This window comes from Peromyscus maniculatus, chromosome 4, assembly GCF_049852395.1.
Source record: "Peromyscus maniculatus bairdii isolate BWxNUB_F1_BW_parent chromosome 4, HU_Pman_BW_mat_3.1, whole genome shotgun sequence".
In the NCBI taxonomy this organism is placed as follows: domain Eukaryota; kingdom Metazoa; phylum Chordata; class Mammalia; order Rodentia; family Cricetidae; genus Peromyscus; species Peromyscus maniculatus.
Window position 1 is genome coordinate 135,252,904 of NC_134855.1, and position 19,098 is coordinate 135,272,001.

Genomic DNA, 19,098 nt, shown 5'->3' on the forward strand with positions numbered 1-19,098 from the left:
CTGGATGGAGGTGGGAGTCAACAGAAGACCTGTGGCCTATAAAGTACCTGAGTTTTGTCTTGAAGATGAGAGAGTGTGGTATGGCAACTGGTGCATAGAGTCATGGGTAAGGACCCCGGGAATCACAGCACAACTCCATGTGAAGAGTTGCTGGATCCTAACACTGAATTCTATGGATACAATCTCTGCAAGCAAGGGCCACTCTGCTGCTGGATTTCGCTAGGGTTTGCATGAACACAGAACCTAAGAAAGGTGGGCAAAGGTACCCGGATGGGCCCTAATGACCTTTAAAATTGCTGGCAAGGTCGAGGTTCCTAAAGCAAGCCCAGTAGCTCTCACTGGTGCTGTGGGCTGGGATCTGCGGCAGGGGAGCCGCCCTGGGCAGCAAATGGGTTAACGCTCAAATAACTTTTATATATGAATTAATGTGCAGAGTTAGGAGCCAAAATCTGTTCCATTAATTTTTCCATCCATTCCAGGAGCAGTTAGGTACACACAGTAAAGTTTATTTTGGTGCATGGCATACTTCACTCCATTAAAAATAAATTAATCAGCAAATTCCTGCCTGGCTCGCCTCTGGTTTATGTAAATAGTGCCCAGATGTAATGAGTTACAAGGTGTTATTATCTCACACTCACAGAGGACGCCTCACTCCAGAGCCCCGCTTGCAACAAAAGCATCTTAAATAAACCAAGAGAAGGCGGCTTGATTTGTAATGTTTTCACAGAAGTGGCGTATACCTCACAGTATAGAGTTTCTTTATATGACTCATTTTATAGCAAATTCAATGAAGGAAGCTGGATGGGGGAGGAAGGGGCAGGATGGTTCCCACCCCCTTCCCTCAATTTCAGAAAACCTTCCAAGAGATGACCCAAACTCTCAGAGAAAACAGGCCCCTTAAGTGCCTGAGACCAGGTGCCCCTTGCAGCACATGCTTTAGAAGCTGGGGAGAGGGTAGAAACTGGGCTTCGGCTGGGGCTTGGGATGGTACCAACAGGCCAGGAAGAGTTCTCGTCACCTCGCTGTCTCCTGTAAAGACCGTGAGAGGAAAGACAGAGCATTCCTTCCCAGTCACTGTGGATGACAAAGGGACTTTTGTTCTCAAAACCTCTTTCTAAATGACTTAGGATGTGACAAGCCCCTCGGCCCTCAGAGACCTCCTGGGTCCCAGAGAACGTGCCTGGCAGACCGTGCTTTGCCTCCTCTCTGTGAACTGGAACTGGAGACATGAGCAGCTGCAGTTAATTCCTGAGCTTGGAGCATCCACTGCCTCACCTACGTTTCTTTTTGTTTTCTTGTTTTGTTTTGTGTGTAGCTCTGGCTGTCCTGGAACTCACTCTGTAGACCAGGCTGACCTCAAACTCACAGAGATCCACCTGCCTCTGCCCCCTGAGTGCCGAGATTAAAGGCTTGCACCACTGCCTGGCTTTATGTTTCTAAAAGACCCCGGAACAAAGAACCATGGCAGAAATAAGTCTCTTTTTTTTAATGGCTACTTCACTCCCATGGCTCACAGCTGGGGGACAGTATATAGTTACCCGTCTTAACTTAGCATTAGAAACTGCTCCTAGGCATGGGGGACCTGGGTGAGCGGGCCCCCTTTCTAACCTACCCATCCCTTCCTCAGCCTTCTAGAAAAGCTCTCAGTCATGTGTGTTGCTGGAAGGACTTGGGAAGTGTGCTTTGGGCTTCTCTTGATGGAGGGAACATGTCAGAGGCGTGAGAGGACCCCCCAGTAGGACCCCCACTGGATCAGACTCCTGGGCTCAGAAGAAGAAACTCAACACAAATGAGCCGAGGATTCAACAGGTGCTGTTCAAAAGTCAGTTTAGGCCACCTTCTTCAGGGTCCTGGGACACACAGGCACTTCTTCCATGGAGGCTCCTCCAAGCCAGCCAGCCACGACTGTCCAGGGGAGTCAGTCTCTCAAAGGCCCTCATCATTGTAAGTAGGAGCGTGGGCCTTCAAGATGCTCTGTGGATTCTTTTCCACCAGAGGGCGCCATCTCACTTCCCCTGTCAGAAGCAGATCCTCCCCGTTCATGGAGTCCAGGTATTGCATCTAGAAACAGAGCAGGGGACCAGAGGATACAGGCATGTGTGAGGGTGACAGACAGCTTCCCCGCGGAGAGGAATGAGAAGGGCAGGGGAAGGGGTGGTGGTGGTTGTAATCTCACTGTCCAGCTCCAGGATTACTGCATTAAGGGGATCTGGAGAAACAACCACCGAGGCCAATGCTTCTCAACCTGTGGGTCGTGACCCTTTGGGGTGAACAACCCTTTCACAGGGGTCACATGTCAGATATCTTGCATATCAAATATTTACATTCCCATTTATAACAGTAGCAAAATGACAGTTATGAAGTAGCAACAAAATAAATTTAAGGTTGGGGGTCACCACACCATGAAAAACTGTACTAAAGGGTGGTAGCATTGGGAAGGATGAGAACCAGTGACCTGGAGAATCACACTGACAATGTTTTAGTGAATTCCCTATCATATCTCCCCACTCCACACGTTCCCTATGAGGGATTTTTAACCTCTGCTACACGCTCATTACAAAGTTCTCGCAGACCAGGAAGTCAGACCAGACGATCTCCAGATCGCCGTCTGCTCTCTGCCCTGCTCTGGTGGCGATGTGCCGGGGGGTCACTTTGGGAACTGCTGTCCCCTTGTCCAGAGCAGCTGGAAATGTGCATCTTCCAGGGCACAGAGGAGAGTAAGCAGCACAGTGCATGCAGAACACTGGCCCCCAACTGTCCTCCTAACATCTTTGACTCTACCCTTTAGTGGGCCCTGATGCTGTCCGGTGGGCCCCACTTAGCCTTATGGGGAGGGGAAGGAAGACTGAGGCCTCATCTTAGGCCTTGGATTGTCTCCTCTTCCAAGAGCTCACTGCTCCGGTTTCATTTTCAAACTTAGTCCCGGTCTCTGACCAGCTTTCCGGGACGCAGTTCACTGAATCGCAGCCCACGCCTCCTCCTAGCTCCTCCACAGCTCTTCCCCCGAACACCACCATCTTGCCTGCCTCCTGGTTGTTAACTGAAGATTGGTTACCAAATGGTAACCAAGTTACTGTGTAGTAGCAGAGACTGCTCAAGGCCCAGCTTCCTGGGTCAGAACATGCCTTTCCCTGGCTTCCCCAGCACCAGCCCGAACCTGGATCACACTGCAGACTGGCTGACTGACCCCAAGGCTGCCTGTAAACTTGTCTGGCTCCTTGAGGGCAGGACTGAGGCCTTGAACTCCGCCCTCAGCCCAGGCCTGACACAGCAGGCACTCTAAGGCACGACAGAACTGGGTCCCCAACAAAGACTCCTTGCTTTCTTGTCATTGCCCACTTCTAATGGGGCCAAAGGAGACTTCCCACGGGAGCATTACTTACGGCAAACTCTTCTTTGGGGCCCCTGGAGAGAGGTCCTAGCTATGCCTTGTCATAGCCTCTGGCACAAGCCCACCAGGACAGATGGAAAAACTTGGGTGGGTCTCTAAAAAAAGTGTTTACTTCGCCAATTTCAACTCCCGTCGAAGGGTGAGGCTCTCTAGGCCAGTGCCTTCTCCCTGGCCCATGTTGTCAAACGGCAGTGTTGGCTTCTGGGGTTCCCCACGCTCTGGCTGCCAACAGCCTCAGCATGTCGCTCTCCATCAGGCAACTAGCTGGTCCGATTAGTGTCCTGTCTGCCCTAGTGCTGGGGTCTGGCCGGCCCTTTCCTGCTTGTGGGAGGCCAGCAGGGCCATGGACTCAAGCATTACTGTGGCATGATGCCCCTCCAGCCCCAGAGGCCACGTCCGTCCGTGAAGCAAAGGTGTGACTCACAGACAGCTCAAGCTGGTGAGCTGTCCGCAGCAGCTGTGGCTCCTAGTGGTTAAATGATTCACCCCGCTCGGGTTCTGAGGCCAGTTGTGCAGGGTGAACCACCGGGAGACCCCAGAAAAGCCTCCACGTCCCGCCTCAGGATGAGTGAGTGAATGGTCATGCAGAAGGCATGAGCTTCCTATCCACGAAGGATCTAGGGCAGGCCATCAGGAGTGAATTCTGCCCTGTGCTCAAGCAGTCCTCCTCCCAAGGAGCTCTTCCTGGAAGTTTTAGGGTCAGGAGCCCTGAAAAGCCAGAGTAAGGACCTGATGTGGGGACCCTGCTTGATGGCGAAGAGCAGCCAGTGGGCGAACTAGAGGTGCCACATCTTCCAGGACCGAGGGCGTAGTACTTAACACAGCACCTGGTGCCGGCAGGTGATGAAAGAGCACATGAATACCATGGCTTTCTGCAGCAGAAGGCTCCTTTCCTCTCCGCCCCCACCCCTGGGATCCCCATTCTTGGTTGTTGTGGTTTTGTTTGTCTGTTTGTTTTTTGAGACAGGGTCTCTCTATGTAGCCCTGGCTGACCTGGAACCCTCTCTATGTAGACCAGGCGGGCCTTGAACTAACAGAAACCTGTCTGCCTCTACCTCTGTTTCCCAAGTGCTGGGATAAAAAGGCGTGCACCACTATGCCTGGCTGAAGATGTTCAATCTTAAGCTAGGCCTGGTGGCTCACAGATGAAGGCAGAAGGATCAGGAATCCAAGGCCAGTCTGGTCTACATGTGACCTTGTCTGAAAGGAAGAAAGAAAGAAAAAGGAAGGAAGTGGTGGAGGGAAGGAAGGAAAAAGGAAGGAAGAACCTTTGTTTAGGAGATGCTGGGTCCTCACCAGTGCTTACTGCTGATGTGGTTGGGTCAGAATCCCTTAAACAAGCTCCTGGTCAGTCGGTCTCTCCTGACCTACCAAGATGCTAGCACCATGTACTCAGGACCACACTGCCACCAGATGGGGGCAGGGAGAGGGCACTAACCTGTTTCCTCACATACTCCACCAGCAACTCAAGCTGCCGAGGGTCTTCACATTTCTGGTTGAAGAAGGTTCTCCAGAGGGCGGCAGCCAGTCCACGATCATCTGAAAGGATCCCCTAGAACACAGAACAGGACATGTCTTGCAGAGCCATGACACTAAAGCTGGGCTATTTGAACAAAGGAGACCAAAGAATGGATTCAGGAGTGAGAGGGTAATGGGGGAGCTTGAGAACGTCTGGAACGCCTGTTTTGTTTTTTGTTTTTTGGAGAGGGGCATTGATAGGCAGGGTTTTACTGTGTAGCTCTGGCTGGCCTGAAACTTGTTCTGTAGATCAGGCTGGTCTGAAACTCTGGAGACCAGGCTAGAACTCACAAAGCTGCCTTTGCCTCCTGAGTGCTTCTTCTTTGTTTAAAAGTAAGTTTTTTTTTTTTTTGGGGGGGGGGGTCGAGACAGGGTTTCTCTGTGTAGCTTTGGCGCCTTTCCTGGATCTTGCTCTGTAGCCCAGGCTGGCCTCGAACTCACAGAGCCTCTGCCTCTGCCTCCCAAGTGCTGGGACTAAAGGTATGCACCACTACTGCCCGGCTTTATTTTGTGTATATGAGGGTTTGGCCTGCATGTATACCATGTGAGTGCCTGCTACCTGTGGAGGTCAGAAGAGGGTGTCAGATCTCCTGGAACCGAAGTTACAGATGATTGTGAGCTATCGTGTGGGTGCTAGGGATTAAACCCAGGTCCTCTGGAAGAGCAGCCAGTGCTCTTAACCACCAAGCCACCTCTCTAGTCCCTCAACCCTTCTTTTTATACAGAAGAAGGACATGGGACTGGCTAAGGCAATGCGGAGCTGGCTCTGACATCTGCTGGACCCTTCCAGGTGTGGTCCATTCACCTCCACCACTGTGCCTGGCCTAGGCAATGAATGTCTGCAAGGCCCAGCAAGGGCAGTGCAGTAGCCACACTCCTGCTGCTGTTCACAAGGTGCGGGCTGGCAGCATTGCAAGTCTGTGTTTGCCTGGGCACGGGCAAGGGTGGGGACTGTTCATACTTGCTTGGTCCAAGGTCACACATCTGCAAAGCAGCTGGCTCTTTGGGGAAGGGAAGGAGACACTATACCTTCACTGTCCCCCGTCTGACCATGGCTGGCCCAGACACCGAGGCAAGGAACAGGCTGATGAGTAGGTATGCCATGGGCCACACGGGGCTGCACAGGGCAATGCTCGGAGCCCGTCTGTATGCCTGATATCGCCTCTCCTGGCACTGGGAACTCTGTTTGGAAGCCCAGATATTACAGAGGCCAATTACAGCCATTTTCTAGCTCAGACCTCTAGGGCAGGGAGGATGAAGGAAATTGAAGGGAAAGGCCCTGAGAAGTGCTTCTGCCTTTGTGCCAAAGTAGGACATGGAAGTGAGGTGTTGCCTTGGACTCAGAAGGCTGGACTCAGTCTGCGTTTGGTCTGCCACAGTCAGGTTCAATGGTTATGGCTAAACCCGAGTCATAGGGCTTCCTGGATGCTCAAAGGGATGAAAACATTTGCTCTAAAATGGGTGGGGTGGTGCATGCCTATCACCCCAGGACCTGAGCAGCAGAGGTGAAAGAAAATACTTGCTCTACCTACAGCATCCTCGAGTTACAAGGATGAGGTAATGTGGCCTGGGGGTGTGGCTCAGTGGTAGAGTACTTGCTTAGTATCTTCAAAGCCTTGGATTCAATTCCTTGCACCACCACACAAAAAAAGTAAAGGCTTTTAAAAATAATTACGAGTATTGATTTTGCATGCATGTGGGTATGGGTGTGCACATGCCACAAAGTGCATGTGAAGGTCACAGGAAAACCTGCAAGGTCTGGTTCTCTCCATTCACCATGTGGGTCCCTGGGATCCAGCCTGGCCCACAGGGCTTGGTGGTAACTGTCTTAACTGAGTGAGCTCTCTCCAGCACAGCTTTTTGATTTTTTTCGACAGAGTCTCATGTACCCAAGGCTGCCTTCAAACTCTTTGTAGCCCAGGGAGACCTTGAACTCCTGACTTCCCAAGTACTAGAATATAGGCATGTGCCATCGTGTCAGGCTACAAAGCCATTTTAAAAAGTGAAATGCGTTGGCTACAATAAACAAAAGCATGCTTTTGCTGGAAACTAATACACTCGAGACAGCAGTGGGGTCTGAGAGATGGTCCACCCAAGTTCAATGCCAGCTCTGTCACTTTAGGGTAGTGTGGCCTTTGAAAAGCCCTGAGCTCCTCTGGAGCCTCAGTTTCTCATTTGTTAGCTGAGCCTGACTAGTTCCTATCCCACAGAGTTTTAAGAATTAAGAGACAATGGGCCGGGCGGTGGTGGCGCACGCCTTTAATCCCAGCACTCGGGAGGCAGAGGCAGGCGGATCTTTGTGAGTTCGAGGCCAGCCTGGGCTACCAAGTGAGTTCCAGGAAAGGCGCAAAGCTACACAGAGAAACCCTGTCTCGAAAAACCAAAAAAAAAAAAAAAGAATTAAGAGACAATGTCCATGAAAAGCTCTCTCCCTAGTAAGGAATACAAAACCGTAGGGATACTTAGTCCGCGTTATGCAGTGGTCTAGCCTCCTGGGCCTGGGGCATATAAGGCTGACTCCAGGTCAGCCAACAAAAAGGTTCAACCTACATGCAGGGAGTCAACAGATAGGTGGAAAAGCAATCCACCTGCTTGAGATGCCTTCTGCTAAATCGCCCCCATAGTTCCGCAGCTGAAGACTCCCGGTGTGATGGCTGAGCCGGGGAAATCCGCTTCTTCTAGCAGATGGCAACGACAGCCAAGGACAAGCTCAGGCACATCATCCTCCCGCAAGCGATGTGCTAACACAACAGCCCGCCTGTGTGTGAAGTGCCCTGGGCACAGGCGGGACGCTGCTGGCAGAGACCCACTTATGTGATATGGGAAGGAGTGGGTGGGAGTGTCACAGGGGCTTGGAGCTTGAGCAGAGCCCAGAAAAAGAGAAGTGGGGAGTCAGAGCTTGCTGCCATCAGGGACCTGGAGCTGGGGGAGATGGCTGGCTGGGACTGGGCAAATCCACACACGGGGGCCTGAGCAGTCAGAAGGCAAAGGGGGACTCGGGAGCTGTCAGCCCTGCTAAGAACCTGTTCCAGATTACCAGTCTCTTTGCCAGCTAGTGTCTAATGACTACCTGCACCACACAGCACAGGTATTATTACCCCCACCTGAATGATAAGAACCGAGGCTCCCTCAGAGGTTATCGAGGTAATTGGTGTTGAGAGAGGAACCTGCCTGCACTGCTGAGGTCAGGGGATGGTGCCATCACCCAGCTCTGGCACACAGTAGCTGTGTGCTGAAAACGGCAGACTCCAACACCAAACTCAGCTGCAGCCTTCTTCCCATCAGACGGCTAGGACAAATGGGAGACTATTCAAGTGTGCAAATTTGAACATCAAGAAGCACTAGGGTGCAGGGCCAGTTTCCCACAATCTAGTGGGGTGCCCACTGTTTACCTCGTGGCATAAAAGAAGGCATTCTTTAGGAAATTAGGGTGTCTAGGTCTAGAGTAACAGAGAGGAACTTGTGGTACTATCCAGAAGTGGCAACTACCACTACGTGCTTAACACAATGCTAAGAACACAGAATCGTACCGACTGCGCTCAGCTCTCAGGGTCCTGCAATCCAGAAGGGACAAGGTAGCACAGAGCAAAATCATGGGCAGTGAACAAATGCTAAGTTCCCTGGTGAGACCACAATCCACGGCTGCCTTTGCCTCCTTATTCCTCAGTCTACTTCTGAACGAGTCCTGGAGAGCCCCTCCCGTCCACACTGTATCTTCCACTGTGGATCTCTATCAGCGCCCTCTATTAGTAATTAAGCATTTTTCTGCTTACTTAGGAGTTACTCATGTGCCACCTGTCTCAGTAACTTCAATGGGAAAGAGACTGAATCATGTTTCTTTGATTCACCAACATATTCCTCATCTATCACACGTGATAAGCATGCTAAAAACCACTGTTAAATGGATAGATAGATGGTGAAATAAATGCACATTAAAAACACAAGAGATCTAGAGAGGTTAGAAAAGAAGTGTGCAAAAAAGTGGCCTTTAAGAACAAGGAGATCAAGTCAGGTGGTGGTAGCGCACGCCTTTAATCCCAGCACTCGGGAGGCAGAGGCAGGAGGAGCTCTGAGTTCCAGGCCAGCCTAGTTTGCAGAGTGAGTTTCAGGACAGCCAGGGCTACATAGGGAAACCCTATGTCAAAAAACAAAAACAAAAACAAAACAAAACAAACAAACAAACAAAAAACCTTCTGGCAGGATCAGCTGGCCTTTGATCCCCAGCACTCTAAGTGGAGGCAGGAGGATCTCTGTGAGTTCGAAGCCAGGCTGGACTATATAGCCAGCTCCAAGACAGCCAGGGCTTCATTAGACAGACAGACAGACAGACAGACAGACAGACAGATGAGGCTGCAGAGATGGCTCAGTGGTTAAGAGCACTTGCTGTACTTGCAGAAGTGGGTTTGGTCCCTAGCTCCTATCTGGTGGTAACCAGATATCCAAGGAATCTGATGCCCTCTTCTGGCCTCCACTGTTATCAGGCATGCATATGGTGAACACATTACATGCGGGCATGCGGGCAGATACACATACATACATACATACATACACACACACATACATACATACATACATACATACATACGTAAGTCAATCTTTAAAGAAATGGGGAGCACTGCAGGACATTCTAACCAAGAGAGAAAAATGCATGAACACAGAGTGTCTGTCCTTCAAGGTAACAAGCTGACTCCTTCTCCGCTACTGACTTCAACACTCAACAGCCAGTAGAGTGTTAACAGTCTCAACATCTTCTGCAGGGCAGTGAGGCCAAAGACCTCCCTCGGAGGGCAGGCAATGAGAGGGAAAGATGGAGTGGACACGAAACAGCACAACAGTTCATACAGTGATACTGTGAAGCACCTGGACTGAACAGAGCAGAGAGACAGGAAGCATGAGTCACGTAGGAAGGGCTCACAGCACAATGGCGCCGTCCACAGAACTTTCCTCACCGTCTACCACAGTGGCCTCTGGCACATGGTCATTGAGCACCACCAGGACCAACAGGATGAGGACGCGAAGAGTTTGTTTTATTTAATGAAATCAAAATAGTGGCATGCAGCTAGTCTGGGGCAGGTCTAGAACCTTGTGATTATAGAGTGTTCTGAAGAATGGCTGCTTCCGCATGGCTTGCAAGCTTCTTTGAAGTGAAGTTCCTTGGGTTCCAACCCACAGCTGCTGAATCTAACAAGCATTTTACCCCGTTTTGTACATGATTCACTTGCACTTCAAAATTTAAGACAAGCTGTTCTGGACTCACACATCTAAACCATCTGGAAACTTTTTGTTGTTGTTTATTTTTTATTTAGTAGTGTTTCATGTGCATTGGTGTTTTGTCTGTGTGAGGGTGTTGGATCCCCTGGAACTGTAGTTGTGAGCTGCCATGCGGGTGCTGGGAATTGAACCCGGGTCCTCTGGAAGAGCAGTCAATGCTCTTAACCGCTGAGCCATCTCTCCAGCCCCTTGGGAACTTTTACAGCTATGGCTGTCCACCCACACCAGTTAAGCCAGAAGCCCTGGGTGATGGGTTCCTGACACTGAAACTTCTAGAAAGTATCCCAGGTCGTTGGCATATTTCCCAAGCTTTTCCTGTTCATGTCGCCTGGGTGCTTGCTGAAGCGCCAGGTGGCTCCTGCTGGGTCACAGCCTTCAAAGGGTCTCAGGGATCAGATTTAAAGTGTCTCCTGGGTGCAGAACCTGAGGGCTCCAGTAGATGGTCCTAAACCCATGCACATACAGACGGCAACAAGCGAACTCAGGGAGCCAAGGGACAAGCAGACACAGAAGTCTGAAGGGAAAAGTGGTGATGGGGGATTGTAGGAGAGAGAAAGGGAGGTGGATTTTTTAAAATTTAATTTTTTTTTCTATTATCAGCTTGATACAGTACTAATTCTTATTCTAATAGTGAAATGTTTCACTGAGGCTTGCCCAGTGATTGAGTAAAACCAAAACTTATCATAAGCCACAGTCATCCTAGGGTCCCCCCTGCTATGTAGCCTCCCTGGATCTGTGGGTTGCAGTCTGATTGTTCTTTGCTTTATATCTAGTATGATATGAGTATAGGGAGGTGGATTTAATAAAAACACATGATATGCATGCATGAAATTCTCAAACAATGAAAAAGGAGAATTTTAAAAAAGCATCCAATAGCTCAGTTGGCAGAGTGCTTGCCTAAGATGCACAGAGCCCTGGGTTCAACCCTAACATGAATTGATGGTAGAACACGCCAGCGGAGATCACAGGCCACAGGCATGTGCTACCATGCCATTTCATTCAGTTCAGAGAATCAAACCCAGGGCCTTGTGAATTCTGGGTAAGTGATCTACCAACTGAGCTGTAGCCCAGCCCTGCTCTGTCCATTTCTTCCCCGCCTCACTGCATGCCAAGCTTCAGAAACAACTGGGCATTGTCACTTCCAGAAGAAATCCACAGCCAGCCAGGTGACAGACGTCAGTGCTGGAAAGGGCTGGAAGCACCCAGGGCAGGTGGAATGAGCTAAGCCCGGGGAAGGCCAGGGACCCTCTCCCAGGAGGTGGTGCCTGCACAGACGGGAGTTAACCACAAAATGAGTTTAAAAGCACATCATTTATCAAGAAAAAAATGAGGCACGATGAATGCTGTGAGTATGTATACAGGTGTTCATTACACCATCTTTCTAACTTTTCTACACGCCTGAAATTTCCATAATAAAGTTGGAGGGCTGGGGAATGGCACAGAGACAACCTGGATGAACCTGGAGACATGCTTCTAGGTGAAATAAGCCAGTAATTGGAAGATTCTCCTCACACGAGTTCCCAGTCGATTCATAGAGTCAGAGAGAAAAAAGCGCTTGCCAGGGTCGAGGAGGGGGAAATGGAGAGCTGGCATTCAATGGGCGGACTTCCAGTTTGAGACTGTGACTGCTCAACATGCACAGCTCTGTGCATAAAGCACTCTGCAGAAAAGCATGCAGGTGCAACTCCTATGCTCAGAGGCGAGGAGCTGCTGTCTACGCACAGGTGACACCAGGAAGGAGACCCAGTGGACTATGGTGACTTCTCCTCTGGGGCTGGAGAAAAAACGAGGCCTTTGTTGTACTTCAAGCAGGTTCGTACAGTTTTGTGAACGTTAAAAACGAGTACTATGCAGCTAGGTGTAGTGTGGTGCATGCCATTAATCCCAGCACTTGGGGGCTTGAGAGATGGTTCAACACTTGTTCTTGCAGAGGAACTGGATTCAGTCCCCAGTTTCCACATGATGGCTCACAACCATCCTAACTCTAGTTCCAGAGGATTCATTGAAATCTGAATGACCTCCAGGCGCCAGACACTCATGGGTCATACATACATGTAGGCAAAAAGTTCATACACATAAATGAATATGTGCTGCTTCAAAATGAAAAATAAAACAGTATACATTTTGTCCCACAGATCATGTCATTTACGTATGAGTGTCTTCCATTCTCTGGGAAGAGCCGGGACTGTGGCAGTGTCTGATTCACCTCTGTACCCCCATCCAGCACTCAGTGAGCACTCAATGCTAACTTGTTAAATGGGTGACCACATTATATAATGCTCTCTTTCCCCAGCACTAGATGAAGGTGAAGAAATAAGTACTAAGCAAAAATGGCAAGTAGAGAACACACCCTCAAAGCTTCCTTCAGTCTCCTCAAAGGCTGGAGATGGCGCAGCGGCTATAAGCACCTTACAGAGCTCACAAGTGTGGTTCTGAGCACACAAGTCAGTGAATTACAACTGCCTGTAACTTCAGCTCCAGGGGATCCAGCACCCCCTTCTGGCTTCTGCTGGTACACACACACACATGCACGCACGCACGCACGCACGCACGCACGCACGCACACGTGGCACACACACATACACATACGCATGCACACACATATGTACAGGGAGCCTTTGCTGGGACTGGGTACGGTTGTTAACCACTTTGGTTCCCAGTACTCACGTTGTGTGGTTCACAACTTAAAAGCCTTGAACTCCAGCTCTAGGGGACGGATGCCCTTTCCTGGCCTCCATAGGCACTAACATGCACCTTCACACACATGTGGTAGACACTCACACAGACACAGACATAGACACATAAATAAAAAGAAACTCTTTAACAAGCACGGAGGAGGAGCAGAAGGGAGGAAGGTGGAGCTTTTGGGGGAGGCCACCATGAACTAAGGCTTGGCAAATGATCTTACCTCATCATATCCCAAGATTGCCGCATAGAAATTGTTTGTCATGAGGGCCATGTTCTTCTTTAGGATATAGGAATTAACCTACAAAAACAAAATTATGAAAGTAAGGAAAAGCACGGTGTCTCTTAGCTGTCATAGGCTGTTAAAACAAAGAGAAAGGAACTCAGGTTCAACTGCCAGTGCATTTCCAAGCCCCTGGCTGTCAGGATTTTCCACAATGAAACTGCCACTTCCTTCAGATTTTGATTCAAAACTACATTCATTTTAATGACTGGACCCTCCACTGCATGTCAGTTTTGAGTTAGTGCTGATCAACACAAAGCATCAGAAACAGTGTCTGATTACAGAAGCACACAGCCTAGCATAGGAAAACAGGCATTGAAAAACTACTCACAGGTGTGGGAGCCCACTCCTGGCATCCCTAGCATGATGCGTGTGCGTGCGTGCGTGCATGCGTGCGTGCGTGCGTGCGCGTGTGCATGTGTGTATCAGAAGTCAAGGCCATAACAAGGCCATGCAGCCTGGGCTATATGAGACCATGTTTCACAAACAACGAAAGGACCACTGAGATGGCTGGGCAGGCAAAGCCTGACAACTGGAGTTCGATCCCCAGGACCCACATGACAGAAGGAGAAAAGCGACACCGCCAAGTCCTTCTCTGACCTCCACATGCACACACACAAATAAGTAAACAGAATTTAAATTATCATTATTATCTTAGTGTGTGTGAGTGTGTGTAAAATACCTGAACGAAGTTACCTAAGCCAGGAAGGACTTATTTTGGCTCACGGTTCTGAGAGGACACAGTCCACTGAGCAATGAAGATGTGGCTGCAGGCTAATGGTGGGGGAGTGAGGTTACTAGTTCACATCTTGGTGGATCAGAAAGCAGAGAGCAGAAAGCCTGTCCCCTGAAATACACTTCCCTCCAGGGAGCCGCCACCTCCTAAAGGTTCCACAACCTTCCTAGCAGGTCTATCACTTAGAAACTAAGTGTCCAGACACATGAGCCTGCAGGGGGACAGTTTGTATTCAAATCATAACATATAATAAATCAAAGACTAAGCGACCTTTATCCTGGGATTCATAACCATCTCTGGAGGTCAGAAAAGGCTAAAGGATTTGGGTTTAGACTCAGAAAACCCGGATTCAAGTCCTAACTCTGGTATATATTTTGGATGTGGTCTTGAGCAAGCCAAGCTCTCTGAGGCTGTTTTGTCTTGCCCTGCACACAAGAGCTGTTTTCAAGAGCACAGAAGTTCGTTTGCATTCATTCATTAAGTTAACAACATACCCTGGAAGTCTTGGTAAATGGCAGCGAACTCTGCAAACATGAGCAACTGTGAGTAAGCCCTGGTCTGTTTACACAAAACGAAAACTAAAAGCAGTTCCAGTGCTTTACCATCGTGGACAATGCTCAACAGTGAAAAGAGAATTGTGGAGTTGGGGCTGGAAAATCTGAGATCGGTGGTGTCTGGGAGTGTAAGCCATGACCTTTCCGACCCACCTTCAGGCCAGGCCCGTCAGCCACTGCTCCTTTGTGCTCTCCGAGTTCGGGGTGTATTTCTCCCCCTAGGTACACAGTATGGCTGGAGCTGCTTGTATACCTGTCTTTCTCACCAGTCTGTGAGCTACTCAAGTTGGGTCACAGGAAGCAGGACTGAATCATTTTGGCACGCAAACACCTGGCCCAGGACAGGGGCTAAGACAGGCATGCTGATAATGAATCCTTGCAAGGTCACCACCCAGGGCTGAGGACTTGCCTAGTGTGTGAGGCCCTGGGTTCAGCAACCCCAAACAAACAAACAAAAGCAAGGGCCACTCACAGCATGCTCTATCCAATGCCCCACATTATTTTGTTTTTGCTGAAAAAGCACCTTCTGTGTTTCTGCAATCCCAGAACTAGACACTACTTTATTTCTCTCTACTGCTTCATCTAATGCGCCGTGGTGAGAGAGTCACAATAGGCCGGAGTTAAGAGTCCCTCCTGTCACTGGAGGACGAGAGGTCGCCCAGCCCTCAATACACTTGGGTTCCCCCTTACATATGTACTAGTTGTTCTCCTAAATGTGCAAGATGACCAGGGCCAAAAGAGCACACCACGGGCATCCAACACAAGGCCAGGCACCACTCCTAGGCAAACATTTACCAAACCTGCTCGGTTGGCGGAGTTAGCGTACATACCGCATCATGCCAACTAGTGCTGAAGCTGGAAGGGCCTTCGGGGATCACCTGACCCAGTGACCCCGAGGGAATGAATGGTGAAACGAGGCTCAGACATGGAAAGGGACAGATCCAAGGTCACACACCAAGTTACCATCAGCACGGGATTAGAGTGGAGCCCCCAAATAGTATTCTGCAAAGCTTGGTTCTTGCTTTCCAGAGAGGCCCAAACAGGGACAAACGCATCTTCTCTCGGAGAAGATGACCGGCTGCTGATTGCCAAGGGGAGAGCGGAGTCAGGAATGGAGCTCAGTGTTAGCCAGGGTCTACTCCAGTGCCCTCCTGTGAGCTCCCCATCACTTCTGCAGAGAGAAGGCAAGCTGCCACAGCTCGGAATGGCTTTCTGCTATCACCACCCAGGCTAGATTAGATCATAAGAAGGTCCCTTTCTGGAAGACAGTGCAAGCTTGATCGCTGCAACACGGATCTGCAGGCAGCAGATGAAGGAAGCGACAGCAACTTCCTGAGCTGCTAGACTCACCCCACTGGGCCCCTGATGCTGGAGCTTCCCTCTGCTGCACCCCCATTCTACTCCCTCACTTAAGCATCTTCTGCTGGGGTGCAGGGTCCGCATCTCCCCAATCCTAGATCATCCTATACGGAGCATGTTGCTTATGAATACGCAGATCCCCCAGCAGAAGATGGTGTTGGGCTGTTTGCTCATTAAGATCTTATCCTGTCCATAATGCTTTGCTTTTTATGAAAACCCATATATACTGAGCCACCACATGGGAAAGGCTCCCTTTATATCAGTTACTCATATTTTCCCATTTATTTAAGCTATTAAAATTCATGCAGATATTTTATAAGCCATCAGGATTCGATGACTGCTATTACTGAATGTTTAATAATAAACTAAACAGAAGAAATCAGAGGGTTAAATGATGACTGCAATTCCTGTAATGACTTAATTAAATTTTTATTGAGTACATAAACTATGATGTCACTTCTAGCCAACCGTGGCTCTGCGTTCGCAGCATGTCACAGGGTGGGAGCACTCAATAGGAGGCTGGGCTAAATGAGCAGCAGGTCTCTGCTGCAGTGGGGGAGGGGGCAGGGCTCATGTAACACACTCAATAAATTATCCGTTCATTTTTAAACAAAGTCCACGAGTTATAATATATTTGCCATGCACTTTTTATGACATAATAAAAATGTTACCTTAAGGATTACTTAACACATACTACAAATGTTATAGCAGAGGCAGGCATAAGAGGCAAAGAAAACAAACATGAACAGGCCAGGGACGGGTCCTGGAGTTTATGTCCCGGGGGAACAGCACAGTATATTAAAAGGGGAATGCAGAAAACAGGGGGTGCGAGTGTGCAGGGCTCCTAATCAGCAGATTAATGAATGAGGCAGCCGACAGGGAGCACGGGCAAGAAGGCCTCTCACAAGGCACGCGGTTAATTAATGGAGTATTCTCAGGGAGGGATGGGAGCTTTAAAGGGATGCCAGTTCATCTGAGGCCAATTCACTGCCCCGTCCCCTCCTCACCGCGGCAGCCATTAAAGATGTTCCTGCTTTACAGGAGCGGACTGTGGTGCAGAGACTAAAGGAGATCACGGCTTGGCCTCTGCGAGCCCTGGAAGGGGCTCCAGGGGGTTTCCTGGGTTGTTTTTCTGGCCGCGCTCCCTTTTGTCTCCCCAAGTTCATTTTAGTCTTGGCGAGTCAACCTGCCATTTCCACGGCTGTGTGGTACACTCTTGTTCTTAGCCACACTAACAAGAGTCCTTCTTGTCTTTACTGATGGAAGGGATGCTGGTTCTTCCTCATTTTCAAAGATCTAGCCTCCAAAATAGTTCTCCCCAATCTACAGGTACCATGAATGATTCAAAGCCAGCAACAGGACACACGATTAGCTATTATCACGTGCTAAGCATGCTAACAACTTTATACATATTAGCTCAATTAATCCTTCCTAATGAACTCTGAGAGGGTACCATTTTATCTCCATTTTTTAAATTCCGGCTTTGCTCATTGAGATCTCTACATTTAAAACCTAACTAGTTTGATGATGTCTGAAAAACAAGGTACATGGTTGGCAGTCAGAACCACAAAACCAGCAGCCTTAATTTCGGAATGGTCACATAGCAGGCCTTTCCTTAGGGCTGTGAAAAAGCAAAGCAGTAATCCCAGTACTTGGGAGGCAGACATATCACAAGTTCAAGGTCAGTGTTAGTCTACAAACGGAGTTTGAGGCCAGCCTGAGTTCTGTTTCAAAATCAAACAAGCAAATCTAAACAGATGGCTGTCCTTGGACATTACTATCACTTTTCCAGTTGACCAGGCATTCGGACACAACTGTCATGATCACCTTGAAAAGCAGCTGATAAGATACCGTAAGTCTTGAGAAGATCAAATGTCAGCTTAATGTTCTTAAGGTCAGGAGACACACACACACACACACACACACACACACACACACACACACACACACACACACACACACACACACACACCTCAGAGCTTCAGACTGTATCTCGTTTTACAAGTTTCATGCATAAGTCTATCTACAGAAGGAGTGCAAGCACGGACCGTGTAAAATATGGCAATGGTGGTGGTGGGGACTTTGGAGAAGATGTGCCATGCATCATGCTGCACTTCAGAGTGTGCATGGGTCTGTTGAGACAGAAAGGGTGGTATGTGCAAAGCTAGAGAAGAAAACAAGTACAGTCTTTTCAGAGCAAAGTAGACCAGGCGGGCCTCAGACTCAGTGATCCTCCTCTCTGCTTTTGGAGGGATGGGCTTTGTATTGTTGTTTGTTTGTTTTGAGACAGAGTTTTTCTGTGTAGCCCTGGCTATCCTGGAACTCGCTCTGTAGACCAGGCTGGCCTCCAACTCGCAGAGATCCACCTGCCTCCGCCTCCCTAGTGATGGGATTAATGTGCCACCACCGCCCGGTGAGGGCTGGGGTTTTAAAGGCATGTGTTAGCACGTCCAGCTTCAGAGCCAAGTTTGTAACAAAAACAACTCGACTGGGGGCTGACAAGACGGCTCGGGGGTAAAAGCACTGCCATCAACTCCGGTGGCCTGTGTCCAACCTCAGACCCACATAGTAGGAGAAAATCGACTCTCACAAGCTGTCATCTGACTTTCACGTGTGCCAGGGTGTGTGTGTGTGTGTGTGTGTGTGTGTGTGTGTGTGTGTGTGTGTGTGTGTGAGAAAACCAAACCCCATAGTGGGCAGAAGCAGAAAGGCCAACATTCTGTATTGTGTGACCAAAGGCAGAAATCACAGAGAAGGTTGTGTAACAGTCCGGGTGAGAGTGATAAGGGACGCAGTCGATGGCAGCTGAAACAGGAAGACAAGGAATGCAGCAGGGAAGACAACTGTAAGCTGGGTGTAATGGCACATGCCTATAATCCGAGCACTTGGGAGGCAGAGATGGGAGTATCCAAAATTCGAAGTTAGCCTCTGCTGCACGTGACTCTGCCTCACGGGGGAGCATCTATGCTGTATGGGGCAGGATCAACGGGATCAGGTTATCATCAATGAAGGAGAAAGGGTGAGGCCAGAACCTGCACGTAACCAGACCTCCTGAAGAAAAGCAAGAGCGGAGAAAGATGAAAGGCAATGACCAACACAGTCACACACTGGTGCCTTTCCAACCCTGGCGGCACCAAGTGTAGACAACTAGTCTTGCAGGGTTCTAGCAATCACTGTGCCCTCAATGTCTTCGATGCTGTGGTAATGGAAAATCTTACTTGGATAAGATGTAATGTGAGCAAGATGTATATTTAGCTGGAGCCCAGCAGGCGTCTCCAGGGGAGTGGGGTACAGCACAGGA

At 49.3% G+C, this 19,098-nt stretch overlaps 1 protein-coding gene across 2 annotated transcripts in view; it reads right to left on the minus strand.

The window, feature by feature from the left end:
- Nucleotides 1–485: 485 nt before the first annotated feature.
- Nucleotides 486–19,098, minus strand: part of Uqcc1 (ubiquinol-cytochrome c reductase complex assembly factor 1) — an 88,950-nt gene continuing 70,337 nt past the window's right edge. For both annotated transcript variants that reach the window (XM_006988259.4, XM_042276590.2), the window contains 3 exons: nt 13,089–13,166; nt 4,830–4,943; nt 486–2,061 (listed from right to left, as the gene is read on the minus strand). In XM_006988259.4, coding sequence (XP_006988321.1) covers nt 1,927–2,061; nt 4,830–4,943; nt 13,089–13,166 — 327 coding nt within the window. In that variant the 3' untranslated portion in view covers nt 486–1,926. The remainder of the gene's footprint in view (nt 2,062–4,829; nt 4,944–13,088; nt 13,167–19,098) is intronic.